This window comes from Coregonus clupeaformis, chromosome 23, assembly GCF_020615455.1.
Source record: "Coregonus clupeaformis isolate EN_2021a chromosome 23, ASM2061545v1, whole genome shotgun sequence".
Classification (NCBI taxonomy): Eukaryota; Metazoa; Chordata; class Actinopteri; order Salmoniformes; family Salmonidae; genus Coregonus; species Coregonus clupeaformis.
The window spans coordinates 18,183,474-18,209,989 of NC_059214.1; the positions used below are offsets into that span (position 1 = coordinate 18,183,474).

General features: G+C 44.5%; 1 protein-coding gene across 2 annotated transcripts in view; it reads left to right on the plus strand.

Annotated features, from left to right (window-relative positions):
- LOC121536682 (polypeptide N-acetylgalactosaminyltransferase 13) overlaps nt 1-15,499 on the plus strand; it is a 69,553-nt gene extending 54,054 nt beyond the window's left edge. Inside the window, exons 13-14 of one of the 2 annotated variants that reach the window (XM_041844116.1) lie at nt 2,008-2,222; nt 14,053-14,134. In XM_041844116.1, coding sequence (XP_041700050.1) covers nt 2,008-2,193 — 186 coding nt within the window. In that variant the 3' untranslated portion in view covers nt 2,194-2,222; nt 14,053-14,134. Of the gene's footprint in view, nt 1-2,007; nt 2,223-14,052 lie in introns of both variants that reach the window. The other variant, XM_041844117.1, reaches the window with a different exon arrangement.
- Nucleotides 15,500-26,516: the final 11,017 nt, after the last annotated feature.

Below are 26,516 nucleotides of genomic sequence, written 5' to 3' on the forward strand. Positions count from 1 at the left end.
AGGAGCCTCTTAAAGAAGAAGTTACAGGTCTGTGAGAGCCAGAAATCTTGGTTGTTTGTAGGTGACCAAATACTTATTTTCCACCATAATTTGCAAATAAATTCATAAAAAATCCTACAATGTGATTTTCTGGATTTTCTTTTCTCAATTTGTCTGTCATAGTTGACGTTTACCTATGATGAAAATTACAGGCCTCTCTCATCTTTTTAAGTGGGAGAACTTGCACAATTGGTGGCTGACTAAATACTTTTTTTCCCCACTGTACCTGTTTCCTCCAGCATCTTCACAAGGTCCTTTGCTGTTGTTCTGGGATTGATTTCTCTAGGAGACAGAACGCGTCTCCTTCCTGAGCGGTATGACGGCTGCGTAGTCCCATGGTGTTTATACTTGCACACTATTGTTTGTACAGATGAACGTGGTACCTTCAGGCGTTTGGAAATAGCTCCCAAGGATGAACCAGACTTGTGGAGGTCTACCATTTTTTTTCTGAGGTCTTGGCTGATTTCTTTTTATTTTCCCATGATGTCAAGCAAAGAGGGACTAAGTTTGAAGGTAGGCCTTGAAATACATCCAAAGGTACACCTCCAATTGACTCAAATGATGTCAATTAGCCTATCAGAAGCTTCTAAAGCCATGAATTTTCCAAGCTGTTTAAAGGCACAGTCAACTTAGTGTATGTAAACTTCTGACCCACTGGAATTGTGATACAGTGAATTATAAGTGAAATAATCTGTCTGTAAACAATTGTTGGAAAAATTACTTGTGTCATGCACAAAGTAGATGTCTTAACTGACTTGCCAAAACTATAGTATGTTAACAGGAAATGTGTGGAGTGGTTGAAAAACGAGTTTTCATGACTCCAACCTAAGTGTATGTAAACTTCCGACATCAACTGTATCTCCATAATATATCTATCATGCAAATCATCTATTCTAGTACAAGTGCCATTTTGATGTGCATCAGACTTTGAAACAGGTAGCACCAACAATAAAGCATTTGAATTCCCATAGGGAAAATGTAGGCCATGACAATTGTGTATTCTCAAAGTAGCCTTAATATGAGCAATTAATATAAATATATTTCTTCCACTGGGACACATTCATATGTTCTACCTGCTCGATTATGGTGTCACCTGTCAGTGATTAAGATCTCTCATGTCACTGTTAACTTTGAAAAGCTCCCATCTATTCCTGTACAACCCCTGGGAGAGATCCAGCTATTACGCTTTTTACTTTAGTTACATATGTAATATGAAACATGAATAATTCATGTCCCTGACATATACAGGGGTGGGGTTTCAATGCCACTGTCAATGGCCTGGTTATTTTTAGCAACAGTGTGATGGGCGATACTGCTGATCCCAGCTGTACCATTAACATTTCATATGGTCATAAATTTCAGCATCGTAGAGAGAGAAATACCTGACTTTTACATATTCTCCATATTCCAGGTGGTCAGAGCCTGTGCTTGAAGTGGACTGAATTAGGTGTCAGTACTCACTTTGGGTACTCGTTTATATTAAGGTGCAAAAACGCTGCAATATTTTAAAGCCAGTACTCAAGCAGTAGAACATTTGACTTGCCGGTACTCAGTACCAGTGTGTACCGGACCAATTCAAGCACTGGTCAGAGCCATCTCTCTACTCACCTCTATTCTCAATACCTCCCTGCTCATCTTTTAGGACTGTAGAATATCAGTCCCACCACACCACAAGTCCCATCCACTTCTATCAAACTAGGAAATCTGGTTGAAGATTTTCTGATTGTTGGCAAAGTTGGTTCCATTCTGAGCAACACTCCAACATGGTCCAACTGTAACCTTTGTCCTCCATTAGATGGGTTGTGTAGCATTGTGTTTTTTTTGGAATGGAAGTATACAGTACTGTTGATGATCTTGTTGGTCCTGCCTGGCCTGAGTCCTGGCTCTGTCCTAGCGATTCTCACTCACTCCCATCTCCTCTTGTCCATCCATGACATGTCCGTCCTCCATCCGGATGTCCATCCGCAGAAGCACACGTTCCTCCACATCATCACCCAGTCGTGTCTGACCATCAGCAGGCTGGAGGACGGTACTTGGGGCCCCACGGTGGAGTACTGTAATAGTAGCCCCTTGCAAACCTGGGTCCTGAGGAACTTCACCCGGCTGGAGGTGTTTAGGAAGCTGTACTACAGCCCAACTGATTACATTCTGTAGGGGCTGTCTTCCTGCATGGGCCACCGCAGGTCAGTACTGTACTATCTAGTGGAGGTCCTAGTGTGTAGTAGCCTAGTGCGTAGTGTGCCAAGAAAATTAGCCCGTCCTGCTATATCTCTGCTCACCAGCCACCACTGGTGTAGTTGGCTAGTGTGTAATCGTCTAGTCTAGTGTGTAGTATCTAGTCTGTAGAGCTGGAGTTGTGTGACTGTGGTGGAATAGGCTGTCACGTTGCTTTAGTAAGCAGCTTTTTACCTCACAGAATGTTTGTTTTCATTTCTTTTGCCTCAGCCTTGACATGCTCTTCTTGGAGCTTGAGCTTGTTGAGATTCTGAACTTTTCCGTTGTTAGTAAAAGTGTGCCATGCAAAGCAGTTTCAAAGGCATTTAGTAGCGATTACCACTGACCTTTTGATATGAATGCATAATGACAGGAACACAGAGACACATAAGGCAATAGTAGACGTCCCTCGACAGCTCTAGATGGTGCTGTATACATGGCGCTATCTGCAAGACCTTTATCCAGCCTTCTTCCGCACCAAATTAGATGTAATTTTACATTTATTTTCCTACATTAATATTTTATTTTGATACAAAAAAAATCACTGGCTGTGGCCCCTCATACAGCGGTCCTCATTAAATGAGAATCGAGGAGACAAGGTCCTTTTTATTTTTAGCTGATTATCTAGCTATTTGATGGGCAGATTGAAATGGGCTCGCCTTTGTTTACAAGTTCCTTTGAAGTGATCCTCTTTCATGGCGCTGGCCTTGGGAAAGTGAGGGCTGCATTTTGAACACACTCCATAACAGCTGTGTTCAGCTTGCAGCATGTTCTCATTGTCTGAGGACTGAATTTCAATCACCACTCCTCATTTCCATTTGACCTATCCATATACTAAATCTAGTCTGGATGCTCGATGCAAGTAACTACAGTCTTCAGTTTGATATATGTATTGTGGTCCTCTGTAGCTCAGCTGGTAGAGCACGGCGCTTGTAACGCCAAGGTAGTGGGTTCGATCCCCGGGACCACCCATACACAAAAAAAAATAATAATGTATGCACGCATGACTGTAAGTCGCTTTGGATAAAAGCGTCTGCTAAATGGCATATTATATTATATTATTATTATTATTGTCAGTCCCTTAACTTTAGCCAGTTGCCTCTTTCCAGTACCTCTGTAATTCATTGGAGTTTATTTGTCTGTTAAACCGTCTGTGTCTGCCTGGTAATGACCATATTCATGGCTGTGTGCTCTCCTTTTCAGACTACTGTTGGTTAAATTGGGGGAGTTGCGTTCAGGGTTATTGCTGTTTGTAAACGTGACGGTGCTAGAGCAGCCTGCTGTCAGATGGCCTTATTCCGTGTTCTGTTCCTACCATGTTCACTGTCCTTGAGAGTAGCACTGCAAGACACTCTCTGAACACAATTAGACAGTGGGTGCGTCTCAAATGCCACCCTATTCCCTTTATAGTGCACTACTTTTGACCAAAGCTCTATCAGGCTCTGGTCAAATGTAGAGCACTATAAAGGGAATAAGATGCCATTTGGGATTTATCCACAGTTTTCTATCTGATCGTCGCCTGCTCCCTCAAATGGCAAAATGCCAAGAAACACATTTCCATTAAATCTGTTGGTACGGTGTTGATTTTTTGTTACATGCCAGCCTCTGTTTTTAAGCGTTGTTAGTGTCAGCACAAACACACATTTTAAAAGAGATCCTGCATCTGTCAGTGAGTCCGGTCGTCGACTCTTCTTTGTGAATGACAAAGAGGATAAATGTTCTTCACCCTGGGCTGACTCCTAGAAACCATCTTCATTTAATTAGCAGGTCTCAGCTGTGCACACACACGGCACAGAGCTCATGAGCCACTCTCTGGGACTGCCTCTGCTGTAATGGGAGTTTTTACTGCCACTGGGACTGTCTCTGCTGTAATGGGAGTTTTTTTTGCCACTGAGGAGCAATTAAATAATTATAAGCAGAGGACTACACATTTCTAATATTTTAATTAAATATGGATTGGTTTTCCTCTGTACTTCTTACTCTCTTTTCTGCACTGTAGAATGGTGGGATCTTTCAGAGATGGCGAAAATAGCACCTTCATCATTGCCCTAGCTATGTTCTTATGATTAATAAATAAGCTTTAGTGTAGTGGTTCATACTTGACCTTACCATCAGGTACGGTACTATAATGGCAGATATTACAATTCTGGCTTGATAATGTAATATTATTTGAACAGGTATGGTTTTGAGAACATCAATACATGAATATATTTTATTCATTTAAAAAAGCAGAACATTGTATTAATTTTTTTTTTTTTAAACCTTTGACTGTTAAGTGCACCAAAACCTGCCTGAGTGGTTTAACTGTAATGCCTGGTTCATCTCCCCTCGAGTGAAGTAATAGTACAAAACAAACAGAGGGAACAGAGATAAAGATAGTGGAGAGTGTGTGTGTAATGGTCTCTGTCAGTGGTGCTTTGAATGCAGGTAGAGTTTATTAAGCTTTACCTCACTTCCCAAAAACAAACAATCAGATACATTCAAACCATCTTGTTTTTTCCTACCCATTCAAAACATAAAGGCTGAATACAGAACTGAAAACAACCTCTATAACTTCAGGATAATCATTGCCTGAAAGTCAAAGACAATAATTGCTGCAAATTCAATGTATTCAGCTACAGTATGTGGACCATTTTAACATTTTTGATTCAGTGCGTTCTTAGTCATGACTAAAACCTAATGGCCTGATTACAATGAAGACACGGCACCTGCGGGTTACCTCCAGGTTACCGCTGGATTTCTTAATACGCTGCTAACGGGAGATTACATGGTGCTCCGTGCTAAAATAACCCTGGTTGCAATGAAGAAGCAGCGGAATAAAACTAGTAAACCAGCTGATCTGACACTGTTACGGTGTCAAGCCGGCTTAATACTAGACAGCGGAAATGGCATGGGAAATGGTCATTTTCTGCGTTCCCTACTCCCACCCCAATGAAGAAACATCCTATCAGGGACAACAAAATCGAAATATGAAAAAGATAAATGGAAGAATGTGACATATTACAATGATTCGACTGATGATTATAACTTTGCGAAAATAAAGTAATTGAAGACCAACTTTTAGCACATTGTAAATTAAAGTGATATGGATTGCAGAAAAGTGTGATAGACAATTGAAATGTCATTATTAAATGAAGCTCTTTGCATCTATTTCTTTGAATAACGACTTCTAAGTAATAAGAAATTACTCTACCTAACACATTTCTTTTAAATTCAGACATTATTTATTCAATAAAGTACCATGGCCAAGACCATGGCATTGGGTTTATGAACTGATATACAAACAACAATTGACGCATCAATCCATTCTTTTCAATTTAAACTATTATATCAAATTTTCACTACAAAAATAATGCTCAACATATGGGGCATTGAACAGTCAGCCCTGTGCAGACTCTGCCACGAGGAAACAGAATCAATAGATCTCATCAAGTCATAGTCTGTGTTCAGCAGGACCTACAAACAGTACTGTCAAAAGATCTGAAAAACCACGATCAATCAATGGGAAATATGATTATACTCTTAGGTAAAGTATTTATTTTTAGGGCAATCTCAGTAGAAATGGTACAAATAGAGGTTCAAGACCCTTGTAAGACATCACAGTAAAATAGAAGGATGTATTGCAAAAGGAAATAGTAAAATGGCATTATACTGGGAAAGATGGGTTAGGCTGAGGGTTGAAATTAAGATTGGAGTGAGTGATTGATTGATTTTCCGACACACTTGTAGTCCAGTGTGATTAGGAAATAAACTATGTATGTATGTATGTGCATTTTTATGTTTTCCACCAAGTCCAGCCAGGGGAGAGGGGGATAGGGGCATAAAAAAGATATATATTTACACTACCGGTCAAAAATTTCAGAACAACTACTCATTCAAGGGTTTTTCTTTATTTTTACAATTTTCTACATTGTAGAATAATAGCGAAGATATCAAAACTATTAAATAACACATATGGAATCATGTAGTAACCAGAAAAGTGTTAAACAAATCAAAATATATTTTATATTTGAGATTCTTCAAATAGCCACCCTTTGCCTCTGATATAAAGTTGTTTTTTTCAAAGTTGACGAAATGACACATGCGTCCACTTATCAGTGCATTCGTAACTACTTAAATAACCATTATGAAACTTCTATTCGATCAAATAAGTCTCACGTAGCAAATTCGCAATTCCATTTTTTGTTGACCAAATTCGACGCTCATTGACCGCCATACAAAAATGTGTCACTTTGTGGTCTTATTTTCATGGACAGATTTTGGGCGGCGTAAACCGCTTTGCCTATTCCTCTCTGGTTGCAATCAGGACTAAAAGATAACCCCGACATCCACATTATGGAGCGGTAAATCAGTGGTGGATGATGGTTGCAATTAAGATCAGCTGTGTGGGTAATTCTAGCGCGTATTTATGGTTTAACGAAAGATCAGCTGGCGATAATCAAGTGGCCAATGTTAGTTGCAATTGGCCCCATTTAGGCAACTAATGATTTTCCATTTAATTTGAGGGTAACAATGCATATGCTTCTCAGTTACTCTACAGGAAAATCAATCAACCAATCAATGAAAGATTTTATAAAGCACTTTTTACATCAGAAGTTGTCACACAGTGCTTTACAGTTACCTGGCCTAGACCCCAAAGAGCAAGCAAAGCAGAGGTGTGAGCACAGTGGACAGGAAAAACTCCCTAGAAGGAAACTCATTGCATTTGATCCAACCCATTAGCAATAGGACTGGAGAATATGGATTCTAGCATTCTGTCAAACTATGATGCAAAATCAATGCTTAAGTTTAAATGATAAACCAACTCCCTGCGTCATTTGTTTTAGCAGACTGAAGTTAGTGTCACAAATACCACCGAGGCTGCTCCTCCTCCTTGTTCGGGCAGGCTTCGGCGTTCGTCGTCCTCGGAGTACTAGCTGCCACCGTTTGATGTTTTCGATGTTTGTTTGGTCATGTCTAGTTTAGTGCACCTGTTTCGTATTCTGTCCTGATTATGTCACCTATAAGTTTCCCTGTGTTATGTTTTGTAGTTGTGTGTTATTGTCCGCCTGTCGTTTTGTTGTGAGGTTCGGTACTTTTGTTTATGAGTGTTTTACGCATTTCGCGTATCAGTTCGCCTCCGTTGTTTCGAGGCCATTTAGTTTTGTATCTTGTTCAATTACTTCAGTATAGTCGTTTTGACTTATCCGCTGTGTCCTGCGCCTGACTTCACCACCGCATCCACATCAGTATCGTGACAGAATAACACACCTGAATACTATGGAGTCAGCAGGAGCAGCGGCGGGAACCGAGTCGCTTGAGGATCGGGTCAGCTGCCAGGACGCCAGGATCCAGCAACTCGGATCCGCTATGCAAGAAGTAATGAACACCCTGCGCCGATGGGAGAGAGGAGGCTTGCCCACACCTCCTCCTACCGTACCACCACCATCGGTCAGCTCCACCATACCAGCTCCGGAGTCCAGTGGTATTCGGCTCTCGCTCCCGAGGGCATATGATGGCACCGCAGCCGGGTGTCAGGGGTTCCTCATTCAAGTGGAACTCTACCTGGCAACCATACACCCGGCGCCCTCGGGATACGAGAACGTTTCCGCCCTCATCTCCTGTCTCTCCGGCAAGGCGTTGCAGTGGGCCAATGCCGAATGGAGGGGAATAGACGTCGCCACCATCAGCTACGCAGAGTTCTCCCGCCGCTTCAGGGCTGTTTTCGATCATCCCCCTGAGGGTAAAGCGGCGGGGGAGCGTCTGTTCCACCTTCGACAGGGGAAGAGGAGCGCACAGGAGTTCGCCCTGGACTTCCGGACTCTAGCGGCGGATGCAGGGTGGAATGTGAGGGCCCTCATCGACCACTATCGGTGTAGCCTGCGTGAGGACGTTCGACGAGAGTTGGCCTGCAGGGACACCAATCTAACCTTCGACCAGCTGGTGGACATGTCCATCCGTCTGGATACCCTGCTGGCCACCCGCGGACGTCCAGAGTTGGGGCCGTCCATTCCATCCCCCAGCACCTCCGAGCCGAGCCCTATGGAGCTCGGGGGTGCTGGCGCTAGAGAGAGGAGGAGAGAGATTCCGAGGGAGGCCGTCCCCTGCACCAACTGTGGTCGTAGAGGACACACTGCGGCTAGGTGCTGGGGAGGGTCTCCAGGTGTTCGAGGCAACAGGTTGCGCACTGGGGAGTCATTCCAGGTGAGTAGGCGCCCAACTCACCCAGAGCTCTCTGTTGTTCACTTTTGTATACCTGTAGTATTTCCTCAGGTTGCATCTCAGTCCCAGCATAAGGCGCTAGTCGATTCAGGCGCAGCTGGGAATTTCATTGATCGTCATTTTTGTGTGAGGTTAGGGATTCCCCTCCTGCCCGTTGATGCACCCTTCCCTATCCATGCCCTAGATAGCCGTCCGTTGGGATCTGGGTTGATTAGGGATGTCACAGCGCCACTTAAGATGAGGACGCAGGGGGGTCATGAAGAGATTATTCAGTTGTATCTGATCGACTCTCCTGCGTATCCCGTGGTACTGGGGCTTCCTTGGTTAATCGCCCATGACCCACCATTTCGTGGCAACAGAGGGCTCTCAAGGAGTGGTCTAACCAGTGTGTCGGGCGATGTTTAGGTGTTTCCGTAGGGGCGACCACGGTGGAGAGTCCGAACCAGGTGCCCGCAATGCACATTCCCCCGAGTATGAGGATTTGGCACTCGTGTTCAGCAAGACTAGGGCGACGCGATTGCCACCTCATAGACGGGGAGATTGTGCGATAGACCTCCTGGCAGGTGCGGCACTTCCGCGGAGCCATGTGTATCCCTTGTCTCAAGAGGAGACGGCGGCTATGGAGACATACATAGCCGAGTCTCTGAGACAGGGATACATACGACCCTCCACTTCCCCTGTGTCCTCGAGTTTCTTTTTTGTGAAGAAAAAGGATGGAGGGTTGCGCCCGTGTATTGATTACCGTAATCTCAGTCAGATCACTGTTAAATACAGTTATCCTCTTCCTCTGATTGCGAGTATGACGGAATCATTACTTCACAAAACTGGATCTCAGGAGCGCTTACAACTTGGTGCGCATTAGGGAGGGAGATGAATGGAAGACAGCATTTAGTACCACCTCGGGTCATTATGCCAGGAGGTCTATCGCACAATCTCCCCGTCTATGAGGTGGCAATCGCGTCTCCTGAGTGGCGCAGTGGTCTAAGGCACTGCATCGCAGTGCTAACTGTGTCACTAGAGATCCTGGTTCGAATCCAGGCTCTGTCGCAGCCGGCCGCGACCGGGAGACTCATGGGCGGCGCACAATTGGCCCAGCGTCATCCAGGGTAGGGGAGGGAATGGCCGGCAGGGATGTAGCTCAGTTGATAGAGCATGGCGTTTGCAACTCCAGGGTTGTGGGTTCGATTCCCACGGGGGGCCAGTATAAAAAAAAATATGTATTCACTAACTGTAAGTCGCTCTGGATAAGAGCGTCGACTAAAATGTAAATGTAAATGCCATACGGGTTAATGAATGCTCCTTCAGTCTTCCAATCCTTTGTGGACGAGATCTTCCGGGACTTGCATGGGCAGGGTGTGGTCGTGTACATTGACGACATTCTAGTGTACTCTTCTACACGAGCCGAGCATGTAGCCCTGGTACGCCGAGTGTTGGGTAGGCTGTTGGAGCATGACTTCTATGTCAAGGCAGAGAAATGTCTGTTTTTCCAGGAGTCCATCTCCTTCTTGGGTCATCGGTTGTCCGCGTCAGGGGTGGAGATGGAGATTGACCGTGTGTCAGCCGTGCGTAATTGGCAGACTCCAACCACTGTTAAAGAGGTGCAACGGTTTTTGGGTTTTGCCAATTACTACCGGAGGTTTATCCGGGGTTTTGGACAGGTGGCAGCTCCCATCACTTCCCTGCTGACGGGGGGCCCGGTGCGTTTGCAGTGGTCGGCTGAGGCGGACAGGGCGTTTGATAAACTGAAGAACCTGTTCACCTCGGCTCCGGTGCTGGCGCATCCGGACCCCGCTTTAGCGTTCCAAGTGGAGGTGGACGCGTCAGAGGCCGGTATTGGGGAAGTATTGTCTCAACGCTCAGGCACGCCTCCTAAACTCCGGCCCTGCGCTTTTATTCTAAAAGCTCAGCCCGGCGGAACGAAATTATGACGTAGGGGACAGGGAGCTGCTAGCCGTAGTTCAGGCCCTAAAGGTGTGGAGGCATTGGCTTGAGGGGGCTCAACACCCTTTTCTCATTCTGACTGACCATCGTAACCTGGAGTACATCCGGGCAGCTAGGAGACGGAACCCTCGTCAGGCTAGGTGGAACATGTTTCTGACCCGGTTTGTTTTTAAGCTTACTTACATCCCAGGGTCCCAGAACGGTAAGGCAGACGCCCTGTCCCGGCGGTATGACACAGAGGAGAGGTCCATTGAGCCCACTCCCATACTGCCGGAGTCTCCTCTGGACATCGAGGTATTGGCCGGACAATGCACTGCCTTAGTGTTAAGTACTGGTGGCCAACATTGGCTAGGGACGTGAGGGTTTATGTCTCCTCCTGCCCAGTGTGCGCCCAGTGTAAGGCGCCTAGACACCTGCCCAGGGGGAAGTTACAGCCCCTGCCCGTTCCACAACGGCCGTGGTCTCACCTCTCGGTAGACTTTGTCACTGACCTACCCCCCTCCCAGGGTAATACCACTATTCTGGTCGTTGTGGATCGGTTCTCTAAGGCCTGTCGTCTCATCCCAATGCCGGGTCTCCCTACTGTCCTACAGACCGCTGAGGCTTTGTTTACCCACGTCTTCCGGCACTACGGGGTTCCCGAGGATATAGTGTCCGATCGAGGTCCCCAATTCACCTCTAGAGTCTGGAGGGCGTTCATGGAACGTTTGGGGGTCTCGGTTAGCTTTACCTCAGGTTTTCACCCTGAGAGTAATGGGCAGGTGGAGAGAGTGAACCAGGATGTGGGTAGGTTTCTCAGATCGTATTGCCAGGACCGGCAGGAGGAGTGGTCGGGATATATCCCTTGGGCAGAGATTGCCCAGAACTCTCTTCGCCACTCCTCTACTAACCTGACCCCTTTCCAGTGTGTGTTAGGGTATCAGCCGGTTCTGGCACCATGGCATCAGAGCCAGATCGAGGCTCCTGCGGTGGATGAGTGGTTTCGGCGCTCGGAGGAGACGTGGAACGCTGCACACGTCCATCTGCAGCGGGCTATCCGTAGACAGAAGGCGAGCGCCGATCTCCACCGCAGTGAGGGTCCAGTATACGCACCTGGAGATCGAGTCTGGCTCTCGACTCGAAACCTGCCCCATCGCCTGCCCTGCCGGAAGCTGGGTCGGCGGTTTGTGGGGCCATTTAAAGTCCTGAGGAGATTGAACGAGGTATGCTACAAGTTACAACTGCCTAATGATTATCACATTAACCCCTCGTTCCATGTTTCTCTCCTCAGGCCGGTGGTAGCTGGTCCACTCCAGGACAGTGAGATAAGAGAGACTCCTCCGCCCCCACTGGACATCGAGGGCATACTCAGTCCGGTCCATCGTGGATTCGAGACGTCGGATGGGGGGTCTACAATATCTCGTGGAGTGGGAGGGGTACGGACCGGAGGAACGGTGCTGGGTGCCTAGGAGGGACATCTTAGATCCCTCCCTCCTGACGGAGTTCCACCGTAACCATCCCACGCGCCCTGCTCCGCGTCCTCCTGGCCGTCCCCGAGGCCGGGGTCGGCGCACGGCTGGAGCCGCGCGTCAAGGGGGGGGTACTGTCACGAATACCGCCGAGGCTGCTCCTCCTCCTTGTTCGGGCAGGCTTCGGCGTTCGTCGTCCCCAGAGTACTAGCTGCCACCGTTTGATGTTTTCGATGTTTGTTTGGTCATGTCTAGTTTAGTGCACCTGTTTCGTATTCTGTCCTGATTATGTCACCTATAAGTTTCCCTGTGTTATGTTTTGTAGTTGTGTGTTATTGTCCGCCTGTCGTTTTGTTGTGAGGTTCGGTACTTTTGTTTATGAGTGTTTTACGCATTTCGCGTATCAGTTCGCCTCCGTTGTTTCGAGGCCATTTAGTTTTGTATCTTGTTCAATTACTTCAGTATAGTCGTTTTGACTTATCCGCTGTGTCCTGCGCCTGACTTCACTACCGCATCCACATCAGTATCGTGACAGTTAGTTCATCAAAATACAGTTAATGAATATCACAATGAATTGATCAAGAAGTTGAAGTCAAGACTTTATTGGTTTCTGAAAATAAATAAATATGTAAAACACTATGGAGTTTGATAAACTGCATTGGTACTTGGATTGGAACCGGTGCAATGGTCAGATGACATGAAATTAGAGCTCTTTGGCCACACACACCAGTGGTGGGTTTGATGTTGAAAAACAGAACCATATGCAGAAAGGTACCTCATACCTATAGTACAATATGGTGGTGGATCTTTTGATTCTATGGGGCTGTTTTGCCTCCACTGGTCCTGGGGCCCTTGTTAAGGTCAACGGCATCATGAACTTTACCAAGAACCAGGACATTTTAGCTAAAAACCTCTGCCAGGACACTGGCACTTGGCCGCAAGTGGATCTTCCAGCAAGACAATAACCCCAAGCACTAATCAAAATCCACAAAGAAATGAATGCAAAAATCTCTAGACTTGAACACCATTGGAAACCTGTGGTTTGAATGGAAGAGGGCAGTCCATAAGAGCAGACTAAAGATATCGAGGGTCTAGAAAGATTCTGTATGGAGGAATGGTCTAAGATCCCTCCCAACATGTTCTCCAATCTCATTAAACATTTTAGAAAAAGGCTCCGTGCTAGAGTATTGAAAACAGGGGTGCCAAAAATGTTTTATTTATTATTATTATTACTTGTAAAAAAATATATCTTTCTCTCAGCAATTGTATTAGTATAAAATAATGTAATTTTCCAATTTTTTGGAGCTCAGTATTTTATATTATTGATTTTATACAGTCTTTTTTGATAATCTTTATCAAGGGTGCCAATAATTATGGACCTGGCACCATTGTCCATGTATAGTGCACTACTTTTGACCAGGGTTCAAACCCCAAGTGGATTGAGCTGGAGATTCATTGCATGGAAAACTGTTCTGACACAATACAGCTTACGCTAGCGGTTGGGCCGCTACCCCCACAAAGCTAGATAATTTGTTTATTAATGTAATTTTACAATATGTATGTCGTGGTTATTTGATAGAAAATTGTATTTTACAACCTCAGAAGTGAAACATGGCCAAATGGCAGGAATTGGATTCTACCCCATCTCTGCTCTGTATGGACATTATGACTAGAGTAGCAACTGGCGACGGAGGTATAAAATGGCAAAGTACAGTACCTCCTTGCCATTAGTCTTGGGGCTTAGGTATCGACACGAGGAAACACTCAAAAGATTATCGACACTCAAAAGATTGATTTCTACAAAACGAATCCTCTTGAGGTAAAAAAGTCCAGAGATTCATTCAAGAGCCTTGATTTTTATCACAAAATTAATGTGGAAAGACTTGACACTTATATAGTGCAATAGAAATCAGCATAATTTCAATACCCATTGATGATGTTCCAGTAAATGAAATGTAATCCACATTCAACCTGCTGGAAAAGATACTGCAAAATGTGTGGAAGACATACATTCTGAAATATCTCTCATCTCCCCAGTAACCATCTTCCTGGCTGCAGGTGGAGCAGAGGCCAAGAACCCGGCCTATGTGTTCAGTGCATAATGGTCATTCACCTGTGTGTGTGTGTGTGTGTGTGTGTGTGTGTGTGTGTGTGTTTCTGCCTGTGTGTGCCTGTTTCTGCCTCTGTCTGCCTGCGCCTCTCTCCCCAGCGGCTGACCCTGCTGCACGTCAATAGTAACCAGTGTCTGGACATGCCTACTGAGGAGGACAAGATGGTGCCCACCCTGAGAGACTGCACAGGCAGCCGCTCCCAGCAGTGGTTCCTCCGCAACATGACACTGACGCTCTGATCTGATCAGAAGCAGGACCTCCACCTTCACTCACCACCACCCTGGCCAGTTTTGCCCCCACCTGAACCGCCGTCCACTTCGCTCCGCTGGTCACTACCTTGCCTTGCTCCACCAGGTATCTTTTATCATGCACACGCTCCTGCCTCCTTCAGCACTCGCAGGTGGGGAAGAAGCAGGCAGGTAGCAGCCTGTCGTTTTTTAAAAATCCTGGGGCTTTGGAGGCTCGGTGAGGGCTTTATCTGAGATGCTGCTCCTCTCATTCAATCAATATTACACACAGTGGCTGCCTAGAGGCAGATGTGCACACTCTGTATGGTTGAATCATATGAACGGGTCTGAAGTGACGGTGACATATGGACGAAGCTGGAATCAGAGTGACTATCACACTAACGATACTGTATATGTCCGATGGCTCTCAGGACTGGTCATGTGTGAGTTCAGAGTTCTGCCTTTTGTACAGCAGCAGCACCAATAGCAGGACACCATTTCCTAGACAGAGTATTGTAATGTGCGTCTGTGGGGTCTCACAGACTATGTACTCTGGCTCTGTACATAGGTGTGTGTTTAAAGTGCAACCCTGAAAGGAGATGATTCTGTTCTATGACATTGTACACCCCAAATTCATATCTATTTTGGAGTCACATGTACATCTGAGGGTGAAGGGTAAGGGTTGGTGTTGTTGATGGGTACATATCAAGAGGCTGAAAAAACTCTAAACATTGGAGGTGATATAGAACTCATGCATGGAGGCATATAGCTGTGAAATCTAATTTATTGTTATCCAATTTGCATTACAAATGTAATTTAGGCAGCTTTTTGCTTCCATGCTCATGGCATAAAGGTTTGCACTGTCCCTTTGTATTACAGGAAACAGATACGTCATGTCATAACACTGTTACTGTTTCAAAACATAATTGTATATCTGAGGCCAAAGTTACTTTGATTGATACAGTATGCCTTAAGAGAGTAGTCAGTTATTGAATCGGTCAAGGAATTGAGAGGAAGGAAAAAGCTTGACGAGCTTTGCCTCCAACTCAAGTGGAGTAGTTATCACAGAATGCAGTTATTTGTGAAAATAGTTTTTCCAAAATGTTTCTACTGCACTGTAGCACAGTCTGCTCCCCAAACATTGGATTATGTATGTATCTTTTATTTAGGATACATTTGTCTATTTTAAGGTTTCCTTATTCAACTTATACATTATATCCATCACTTTTATTATAATAGTTTACTCATAGCCTCCCGAGTGGCGCAGCGGTTTAAGGCACTACAGACCCTGGTTCGGTCCCAGGCTGTGTCACAGCCGGCCGTGACCGGGAGACCCATGAGGCAGCGCACAATTGGCCCAGTGTCATCCGGGTTAGGGGAGGGTTTGGCCGGCCGGGATTTCCTTGTCCCATCGCGCTCTAGCGACTCCTTGTGGTGGGCCGGGCGCCTGCAAGCTGCTTCGGTGTTTGCTCTGACACATTGGTGCGACTGGCTTCCGGGTTAAGCGAGCAGTGCGGCTTGGCAGTGTTGTGTTTCGGAGGATGCATGGCTCTCGACCTTCGCCTCTCCCGAGTCCGTAGGGGAGTTGCAGCGATGGGACAAGACTGTAAATACCAATTGGCTATCACGTAAAAGTACAAAAAAATTACAATAATAATAGTTTACTTATCATTTGCACGGTTCTTTATAACATATCATTAGCCCGATCTAAATATAAAGCAAAAATGATCTGTAGACATAAAAAGGTTGTGAGTGCCTTTAGAATGTTAATTTGAATATCAAGTTTCTTGTTTATTGAATTAAGCTATTGTGAAGTCTAAAGATCTCCGAAACATCTCAGCATTGGTGAATAAATCAATATGAACAATGTCAACAGTATAATGAGACTAAAGAAAACTCATCATATTATTTTACCTCTTTACTGTACCATTTTGATCATCAGTCAAACATGCATCCCAAATTGTACCCTATTGCACTGTTTTTGAGCAGGTCTCACAGGGCTCTGGTCAAAAGTAGTGCTCCATATATGGTGCCATTTGGGATGCATCCAAAATGTCTTGATATGGTCAACATTTTAGAAAATGGATCAACTATGTTTTTCAATGGATTGTCAAACCAGACCAGCTGATATACGGTAGTGTAAATATATAACGCCATCAAAATGTTTTCATCATCATAGTAACTGTACATACAGAACCAATTATTTTTCTAAGATGCTGTAAAACTTGAAAGCCCCGTTGAAATGTAGAACGTGGCATGGTTATGTAATTTAATGCATTGCTGTGCGCTGTTCAGAAATATACATGAAACTCTGTTAATGCTTTCTAGGGGTTTATGAAATGTGCAATGTGTTTAGAGGTTCATCAGCAAAAACCCACTAACTACCTAATGGACATTACTGTACTAAAACAGATTGAAACTATCTCAATGCTTGAACACTGTCATATCTATGCCTACTGTTTGTTTGGCATTCAGACTCAAATTAAATTAAACTCTCAGTTTACGTTCATATATATTTATTGTTTAGTTTCACCTAGATTATCTTTAGATGTACGGTGAAGTTTCCCATAGACGCATATCCCCCACTAATGGTTAAGGTTAGGATTGGGTGATGGAAGCTGATCCTAGATCTGTACATAGGGGAAACTTCACCCCGGAGCTTATCTTTACATGCATGGTATTACAATAGGAATGTACTATAGATTGTGTTTGAATTTTTAACTGTTACACTGTACATGTATTGGTCTAAACGGATGTATGTTAGCTGTTTGTACATTTTTGTAAAAACAAAACAATTATAAATGAAAAAAAGTATCTTGATGGAATCTGCCATGCGTTTGATTACTGGGGATGATACGAACGAATGAAACTGTGAACGACAAATCTAATAAATCTGTTGTTGATTAAATGTTTCTGTTGAAGTTTTTTTCAACTGTACATTTCGGTGTTCCTCAAGGTTCCGTTTTAGGACCACTATTGTTTTCACTATATATTTTACCTCTCGGGGATGTTATTCGAAAACATAATGTTAACTTTCACTGCTATGCGGATGACACACAGCTGTACATTTCAATGAAACATGGTGAAGCCCCAAAATTGCCCTCGCTAGAAGCCTGTGTTTCAGACATAAGGAAGTGGATGGCTGAAAACGTTTTACTTTTAAACTCGGACAAAACAGAGATGCTTGTTCTAGGTCCCAAGAAACAAAGAGATCTTCTGTTAAATCTGACAATTCACCTTGATGGTTGTAAAGTCGTCTCAAATAAAACTGTGAAGGACCTCGGCGTTACTCTTGACCCTGATCTCTCTTTTGACGAACATATCAAGACTGTTTCAAGGACAGCTTTTTTCCATCTACGTAACATTGCAAAAATTAGAAATTTTCTGTCCAAAAATGATGCAGAAAAATTAATCCATGCATTTGTTACTTCTAGGTTAGACTACTGCAATGCTCTATTTTCCGGCTACCCGGATAAAGCACTAAATAAACTTCAGTTAGTGCTAAATACGGCTGCTAGAATCCTGACTAGAACCAAGAAATTTGATCATATTACTCCAGTGCTAGCTTCCCTACACTGGCTTCCTGTTAAGGCAAGGGCTGATTTCAAGGTTTTACTGTTAACCTATAAAGCGTTACATGGGCTTGCTCCTACCTATCTTTCCGAGTTGGTCCTGCCGTACATACCAATACGTACGCTACGGTCGCAAGACGCAGGCCTCCTAATTGTCCCTAGAATTTCTAAGCAAACAGCGGGAGGCAGGGCTTTCTCCTATAGATCTCCATTTTTATGGAACAGTCTGCCTACCCATGTGAGAGACGCAGACTCGGTCTCAACCTTTAAGTCTTTACTGAAGACTTATCTCTTCAGTAGGTCATATGATTGAGTGTAGTCTGGCCCAGGAGTGTGAAGGTGAACGGAAAGGCTCTGGAATAACGAACAGCCCTTGCTGTCTCTGCCGGGCCGGTTCCCCTCTCCACTGGGGTTCTCTGCCTCTAACCCTGTTGCAGGGGCTGAGTCACTGGCTTGCTGGTGCTCTTTCATGCCGTCCCTGGGAGGGGTGCGTCACTTGAGTGGGTTGAGTTACTGACGTGATCTTCCTGTCTGGGTTGGCGCCCCCCCTTGGTTTGTGCTGTGGTGGAGACCTCTGTGGGCTATACTCGGCCTTGTCTCAGGATTGTAAGTTGGTGGTTGAGGATATCCCTCTAGTGGTGCGGGGCTGTGCTTTGGCAGAGTGGGTGGGGTTATATCCTTCCTGTTTGGCCCTGTCCGGGGTTTCTTCGGATGGGGCCACAGTGTCTCCCGGACCGCTCCTGTCTCAGCCTCCAGTATTTATGCTGCAGTAGTTTATGTGTCGGGGGGCTGGGGTTAGTTGGTTATACCTGGAGTACTTCTCCTGTCTTATCTAGTGTCCTGTGTGAATTTAAGTATGCTCTCTCTAATTCTCTCGTTCTCTCTTTCTCTCTGAGAACCTGAGCCCTAGGACCATACGTCAGGACTACCGGGCATGATGACACCTTGCTGTCCCCAGTCCGCCTGGCCTTGCTGCTATTCCAGTTTCAACTGTTCTGCCTGCGGTTACGAAACCCCTACCTGTCCCAGACCTGCTGTTTTCAACTCTTAATGATCGGCTATGAAAAGCCAACTGAGAGACCTGAGCCCTAGGACCATACGTCGGGACTACCGGCCGTGGTGACTCCTTGCTGTCCCCAGTCCGCCTGGCCTTGCTGCTATTCCAGTTTCAACTGTTCTGCCTGCGGTTATGGAACCCCTACCTGTCCCAGACCTGCTGTTTTCAACTCTTAATGATCGGCTATGAAAAGCCAACTGAGATTTATTCCTGATTATTATTTGACCATGCTTGTCACTTATGAACATTTTTGAACATCTTGGCATGGTTCTGTTATAATCTTCACCCGGCACAGCCAGAAGAGGACTGGCCACCCCTCATAGCCTGGTTCCTCTCTAGGTTTCTTCCTAGGTTTTCGCCTTTCTAGGGAGTTTTTCCTAGCCACCGTGCTTTTACACCTGCATTACTAGCTGTTTGGGGTTTTAGGCTGGGTTTCTGTACAGCACTTCGAGATATTAGCTGATGTAAGAAGGGCTATATAAAATAAAATTGATTGATTGATTGATTGATTTAGGGCCCCTGTGTCTCCCATCTCCTCCTTAGCTCTAGGGATGTGTCTGAAATGGCACCCTATTTTCTATATACTGCACTACTTTTGACCAGGGCCCATAGGGCTCTAGGGTCCTGGTCAAAAGTAGTGCACTACACAGGGAATAGGGTGCCATTTGGGACTCAGCCCTAATATCTACTAGGAGGCTGGCGGCGTTTTAACCATGGCTCAGTAATAGGCTCATTATAGCTGCTAGGTCAGGTCTAGGGTTAGGCTGTGGAGAAGGTCCAGTGTTTGGGGCTGGGATTCAATCTGATTGCCCTTTGTCGACAATGCGTCTTTTAAAGGCAATGTTCCCACGTTCCCGTCTTTTAAAGGCAATGTTCCTGTGTTCACGGAGACCGCATTCACGGTAAACGCTAATTGTAAGTCGCTATGGATAAGTGTCTGATAAATGACTAAAATGTAAATGTAAATATGTTGGCTCAATCGGAAACTACCTTTTAAATGGCGCGTTGTCGACAAAGCGCGATCAGATTGAATCTCAGTTGAAAATGGCTTCCAATAAGACTCAGTCTAAGGTTGAGGTCTTGACGACAAACGATTTCACACTAATTTGGTTTATAGAGGCCTTACATTGCTGGATAACTGTCTCAAAGCTTATTTGCATAATATTAAAATAATAGCATAACTTAATTGCTGTACTGTATATTTCCCTTTTCCCCTCCCACATCAGAGAATGGGAAGGTTTTTTAAATAAATATTTGTAAACCTCTCCAAGGCAACCACTCCAGTGTAATGAATGACTCCTCATGGGGCCCAATCTGAGTTTGGCTGCACAACACGTCAGCACCTCTGCACAGCAGCAGGCTGGAAGGCAGGCACCCTAAGCCAGCATCAATCAGCCAGGCTCACACCTGCGGGCAGCTGCAGGGCCTGGACAGGGTCTGGACAGACAAATCAAGACACATGAGGATAAATAAGATAGCCACACAGGGCTGCCAGTCTATTACAGGGTGAGATGGTTTAAAATAAGAGCATAATGGAAGCCTTATCTGACTGGGCTCGCTGTGGCTCTAAGAGGTACTGCATGATTAGTGCCCCTCACCATGGAGACAGCCAGGGATTTAACGCTTTCACGTCTGTGTTGATTATAGAGACGTTTCACATCCAGTTTCCTGAAGAAACGGCAGTGCATTAGCTACTACAGCACTTGACTACTACATTCACCATCCCCTTCATATGTTCCGTTATTCACACGATTAATTTAATTTTCTTCCCAACATCAACACCCTCACGATTTAATGCATGGGAGGAAGGCCACGGTCCTATACTGTGTTTGTCCTCTCTTTCTCCGTGTGTCTGATACGTACATGATCGTGTGTGTCTGCCTGCCTCTCTCTCCCTGCTAGTGCGCTCGATATATGGGATTCTATTCAGTCGGGGGAAGTGAATCCAATAATGGGGAGAGTGGAAGGATAATCAGTACCCTGGATGGCCCCTTTCTTCTCACACAGGATCAGAGGTCCAGAGGAGGAAGCCGGCCCTTAATTGTTGTGGGGACTTGCGCTTCCACTGCGCCCAGAATGAAAAATAGCTTTCATTAGAGATGGTTTGAGGCAAGACTGTGGGAGACTGGGGAGACTGATCCATTGCCACGGGAGAGGTGTCTGCCTGTAGTAGTACATCTCAAATGTACAGAACTTGACAGCGACCCAAAAGGCATCATATTCCCTAGATGGTGCACTCATTTTTTATGCACTCTCCGGTTAACAGTAGTGCACTATATAGGGAATAGGGTGCTATTTGGGACGCAGGGCATAGACGATCTGCGGTGACTGCTGCAGAAGCCCTGGTGCAATCTGGATATTGACATGTTTAAGGGAAGTGATCATTTTAAAAAACATTCTATGTGATAATAGCCATTTAGACAGTAAGGCAGTGATTACAAGGAGGAACCCTTCTGCTAACCACAGTAATTGTGTGGGAAACAATCTTCAATCACCAGGAGCCGGTACATTAGCAACAAGCCCTGTTGTGCTGCTATTCTAGACAATGACAACATCCATATAGGACTAACTGTTTCCTGTGTTTATGAAAAGGATCCCTGCTAAATTACTGTATAATAAAGTATGAATTCCTTTGTGTAGTTACTCATTCAGGGGTGTTTATGCCTTGCAATACAGTTTCTAATATTAGTGAAACGGTTTGCCAGTATTTATTAACTCTGACCAACAACCCTTTATAATAATTATACATTATATATATGATTAAAGAAACACTGATCTATATAAGACAATCATCTCAGCTCTTGGACAGATATAATGTCGTTTGATTACCACAAGATGTTGACAGTTTCTTGTGTGCCTCAGTGGCTCTATCCATTTGACCCAGTTGTGATGGATTTTAGATTATCCACTACATGCTCTCATGTTACATGACAGAAGAATGTATGATGGCCTATTATTGTTTCAGTACGGAGTGGCCAAGTGTGCAAATGGCAGAGATCTGGTCAAAAGTAGTGCACTATATAAAGAAGAGGGTGCCATTTGGGATGGAGACTATGTTCCAGATCAAGTTAAAACGCTATCTTTGCTGAGAGGAAATCACAACCCATTTCTTTCATGGACAGAGGATTGTTGAAACCTTGAGCTGCGTTTGGAAATCAATATTGTCACAACAAAACAAGGTTGTATAGTATTTTAAATAGAGGAAAACATCACCAACCTAATATTAAACCATTAGCATGGCCAATGCAGTATCACTGATCGGAAAGATTATAGAGTGAGATTTGAAATGAGAGAAGATCTTGTGAAGTGATTGGCTGTTCTTCCCAGCAAATGACCTCAAGTGCCATCTCTGCTGATACAAAGTGCACGATAAATGCATGTCCCCTACGTCTTTCTGATTAGATTAATAAATCAATCCCAGCCCTCCTATCAGGTCTTGCCCAGGCTATTTTTATGAAATGGATTACACAAGAATGTCAAACTGTGATGAGTGTGATGAAAGGAGTCAGGCGCAGGAGGGTAATCACCGAATACAGAGTTTATTCCTTCGTTGACACACAAATGCGCTCAAATAGCGATCAACGAAACAGACACAGGGGAAACACTCATCCCTGGCAAATACACTGTCACAGATTCAGCCGAGGCTGCTCCTCCTCCTTGCTCGGGCAGGCTTCGGCGTTCGTCGTCGCCGGAGTACTAGCTGCTACCGATCTATGTTTCTGTGTTCTACTTCTTTGTCTTTATTGTTCACACCTGGTTCCCATTATGTATAGATTTTTTCCCTATTTAACCCTCTGGCTCCCACTGTGTTTTGTGCGTGTTTGTTAATGTTTGGTTGTCGTCTGGTGAGCGGGTTTGTTCCTCCCTGCGTGGAGGTTATGTTATTTACGTTACCTACGAGTAAAGTACGTTTTCGATTAGCTCTGTGTCCTGCGCCTGACTTCGTCCTACCGCATCACACTGACACCCTGACATACACTGTAACGTGTAACAGTAGAATCCAATAATACATAGGCACAGGGGAAAATCTACCCTGGCAACAAAATGTACGAGTAGCTCCACCGAGCTATGCTACTCTCACAACTAACAATCACCCACAAGGACAAGGGGACAGAGGGAACACTTATACACAGACTAATGAGGGGATTAGAACCAGGTGTGTGTGATAAACAAGACAAGACAAATGTGATGATGATTGGGGCGGCAGTGGTTAGTAAGCCGGTGACGACGAATGCCGAAGCCTGCCCGAACAAGGAGGGGAGGCAGCCTCGGCCGAAGTCGTGACACAAACTTTCTTCCATCAAGCTCTGATGGGAGACAGTATATTGGCTAAAAGGTATCTTGAGTAGCAATGATGGGAATCTGAAATACCATTCACTTGAAATGGAATAGAAAACCTGATATCATCCTTTTATATGTGCGATCACAACTAGCGAGTGTTTTTCTCTGTCCTCTTTGCAATGTGCATTACTGAACCCCGAACCCCTTCTAGGATAATCTTGAGACAGGAACGAATCTGCATTTATTTGCGGTTTAGTGCACAATGTTGCACAGCTCAACAGTCTTTCAGTGTGTGAACTGTGAAGAAACTCATATCAACCTCTAACCCACATCCTCTATGTACTTTTGAGTGACACATGCAATATTAAACTTAAAATGTAAAACTAATTGTGTGTGAGTGTGTGGGTTAAAGGCATTGCTCACAATTAAAGGGATTGTTCAGACAGCATTTTCTAGAGTCCCTTGTGACTGACTGATCTAGCTGGGAGCAGCCATAAATAGCCACGCAATAGCAGACTCCCTTGCACCATATGCCAATGCTATCTGTGCTTTGATTCTGATGTCTGTGCGGTTAGAGTGAATCCACATGGAAACAAGTAGCTGTTTTAATGCTAATGATTTTCACAGTCTGAATTGGACAGAAACAATAAAACAGAGGAGGGTAACACATTACAGTCTTCTTATGACTGTGTAATGAACATCTTACTGTTGAACTATTCTGTACAGTGTAAATGTCATTGCTTGTTACACTGTACAAAGAATAATTGCACAGTAATAAGAACACAACAGGGTAACATAGTGACTCAATACACATCGACACTAAGTTATCCAGTTAGGCGTATCTACTAAAAGTGCAGACAGACACATTGTCAAGTGTTGTGACCGGGTATGGATGTCTGGCATAAGTTTAGGTGTGTGTGTCTGGAAATGTAGCAATTAAAAAATGTCTAGCTCACAGCACAGAGCAGACTTTGTCCAGCCAAAGCTAATGGCTTCATCTTTGCACAGAAAAGTATCTGTAGCCTCTTCCTCTTGATGAGAGAAGAACACATACAAGGTGACCTGTGTCACCCCATACTCATTATAAAATGACTGAATGCTGCAGTTTGCTTGTGTTCTTCTTCTTCTACCTGGTATAATGAAGGCATTGGTGACTGCTGCCTGGTAAAATCATTCCCTTCCCTCTTTCCCTCGAGAGGCTTGAATTATTACTTCAGACACACGCTGCTATTGGAGGCACATTAAAAGTGTTAGCTGTTACACAATCCTTCATTTGGAAAGTGTTATGTTGGTGTTAGAAAGCCACAGACTCTGCTGTTTTTAGAATGTGATCATTTGTACTGTACAGACATGTACAGACTTGAGGTGAGATATCAGCAAATGGATGAAGCCGAGCAGTAATGAGACAGGTTCTGTCTGCAAACAAACAGCCTCAACACTCATATTGATCTTGAAGAACCAGGCGGGATACCAACACATGTCAAATTGGTTGGAAGATGATTGAGTGAGTGTATGAGTACACTTGAGGAAAGTGAGAAAAAGTGCAGTGTATTTGAATATCTATATATCTATGAATATATACAGTACCAGTTAAAAGTTTGGACACACCTACTCATTCAAGGGTTTTTCTTTATTTTGACTATTTTCTACATTGTAGAATAATAGTTAAGACATCAAAACTATGAAATAACACATACAGTTGAAGTTGGAAGTTTACATACACTTAGGTTGGAGTCATTAAAACTCGTTTTTCAACCACTCCACACATTTCTTGTTAACAAACTATAGGGCGGCAGGTAGCTTAGTGGTTAAGAGTGTTGTGCCAGTAACCGAAAGGTCGCTGGTTCTAATCCCCAAGCCGACTAGGTGAAAAATCTGTCGATGTGCCCTTGAGCAAGGCACTTAACCCTAATTGCTCCTGTAAGTCGCTCTGGATAAGAGCGTCTAGTAAAATGTAATGTCATGTTTCGGCAAGTCGTTTAGGACATCTACTTTGTGCATGATACAAGTCATTTTTCCAACAATTGTTTACAGACAGATTATTTCACTTATAATTCACTGTATCACAATTCCAGTGGGTCAGAAGTTTACATACACTAAGTTGACTGTGCCTTTAAACAGCTTGGAAAATTCCAGAAAATGATGTCATAGCTTTAGAAGCTTCTGATGGGCATCATTTGAGTCAATTGGAGGTGTACATGTGGATGTATTTCAAGGCCTACCTTCAAACTCAGTGCCTCTTTGCTTGACATCATGGGAAAATCCAAAGAAATCAGCCAAGACCTCAGAAAAAAATTGTAGGCCTCCACAAGTCTGGTTCATCCTTGGGAGCAATTTCCAAACACCTGAAGGTACCACGTTCATCTGTACAAACAATAGTACGCAAGTATAAACACCATGGGACCACGCAGCCGTCATACCGCTCAGGAAGGAGACGCGTTCTGTCTCCTAGAGATGAACGTACTTTGGTGCGAAAAGTGCAAATCAATCCCAGAACAACAGCAAAGGACCTTGTGAAGATGCTGGAGGAAACAGGTACAAAGGTATCTACAGTATCTCACAAAAGTGAGTACACCCCTCACATTTTTGTAAATATTTGAGTATATCTTTTCATGTGACAACACTGAAGAAATGACACTTTGCTACAATGTAAAGTGGTGAGTGTACAGCTTGTATAACAGTGTACATTTGCTGTCCCCTCAAAATAACTCAACACACAGCCATTAATGTCTAAACCGCTGGCAACAAAAGTGAGTACACCCCTAAGTGAAAATGTCCAAATTGGGCCCAATTAGCCATTTTCCCTCCCCGGTGTCATGTGACTCATTAGTGTTACAAGGTCTCAGGTGTGAATGGGGAGCAGGTGTGTTAAATCTGGTGTCATCGCTCTCACACTCCCTCATACTGGTCACTGAAAGTTCAACATGGCACCTCATGGCAAAGAGCTCTCTGAGGATCTGAGAAAAAGAATTGTTGCTCTACATAAAGATGGCCTGGGCTATAAGAAGATTGCCAAGACCCTGAAACTGAGCTGCAGCATGGTGGCCAAGACCATACAGCAGTTTAACAGGACAGGTTCCACTCAGAACAGGCCTCGCCATGGTCGACCAAAGATGTTGAGTGCACGTGCTCAGCGTCATATCCAGAGGTTGTCTTTGGGAAATAGACGTATGAGTGCTGCCAGCATTGCTGCAGAGGTTGAAGGGGTGGGGGGTCAGCCTGTCAGTGCTCAGACCATACGCCGCACACTGCATCAAATTGGTCTGCATGGCTGTCTTCCCAGAAGGAAGCCTCTTCTAAAGATGATGCACAAGAAAGCTCGCAAACAGTTTGCTGAAGACAAGCAGACTAAGGACATGGATTACTGGAACCATGTCCTGTGGTCTGATGAGACCAAGACAAACTTATTTGGTTCAGATGGTGTC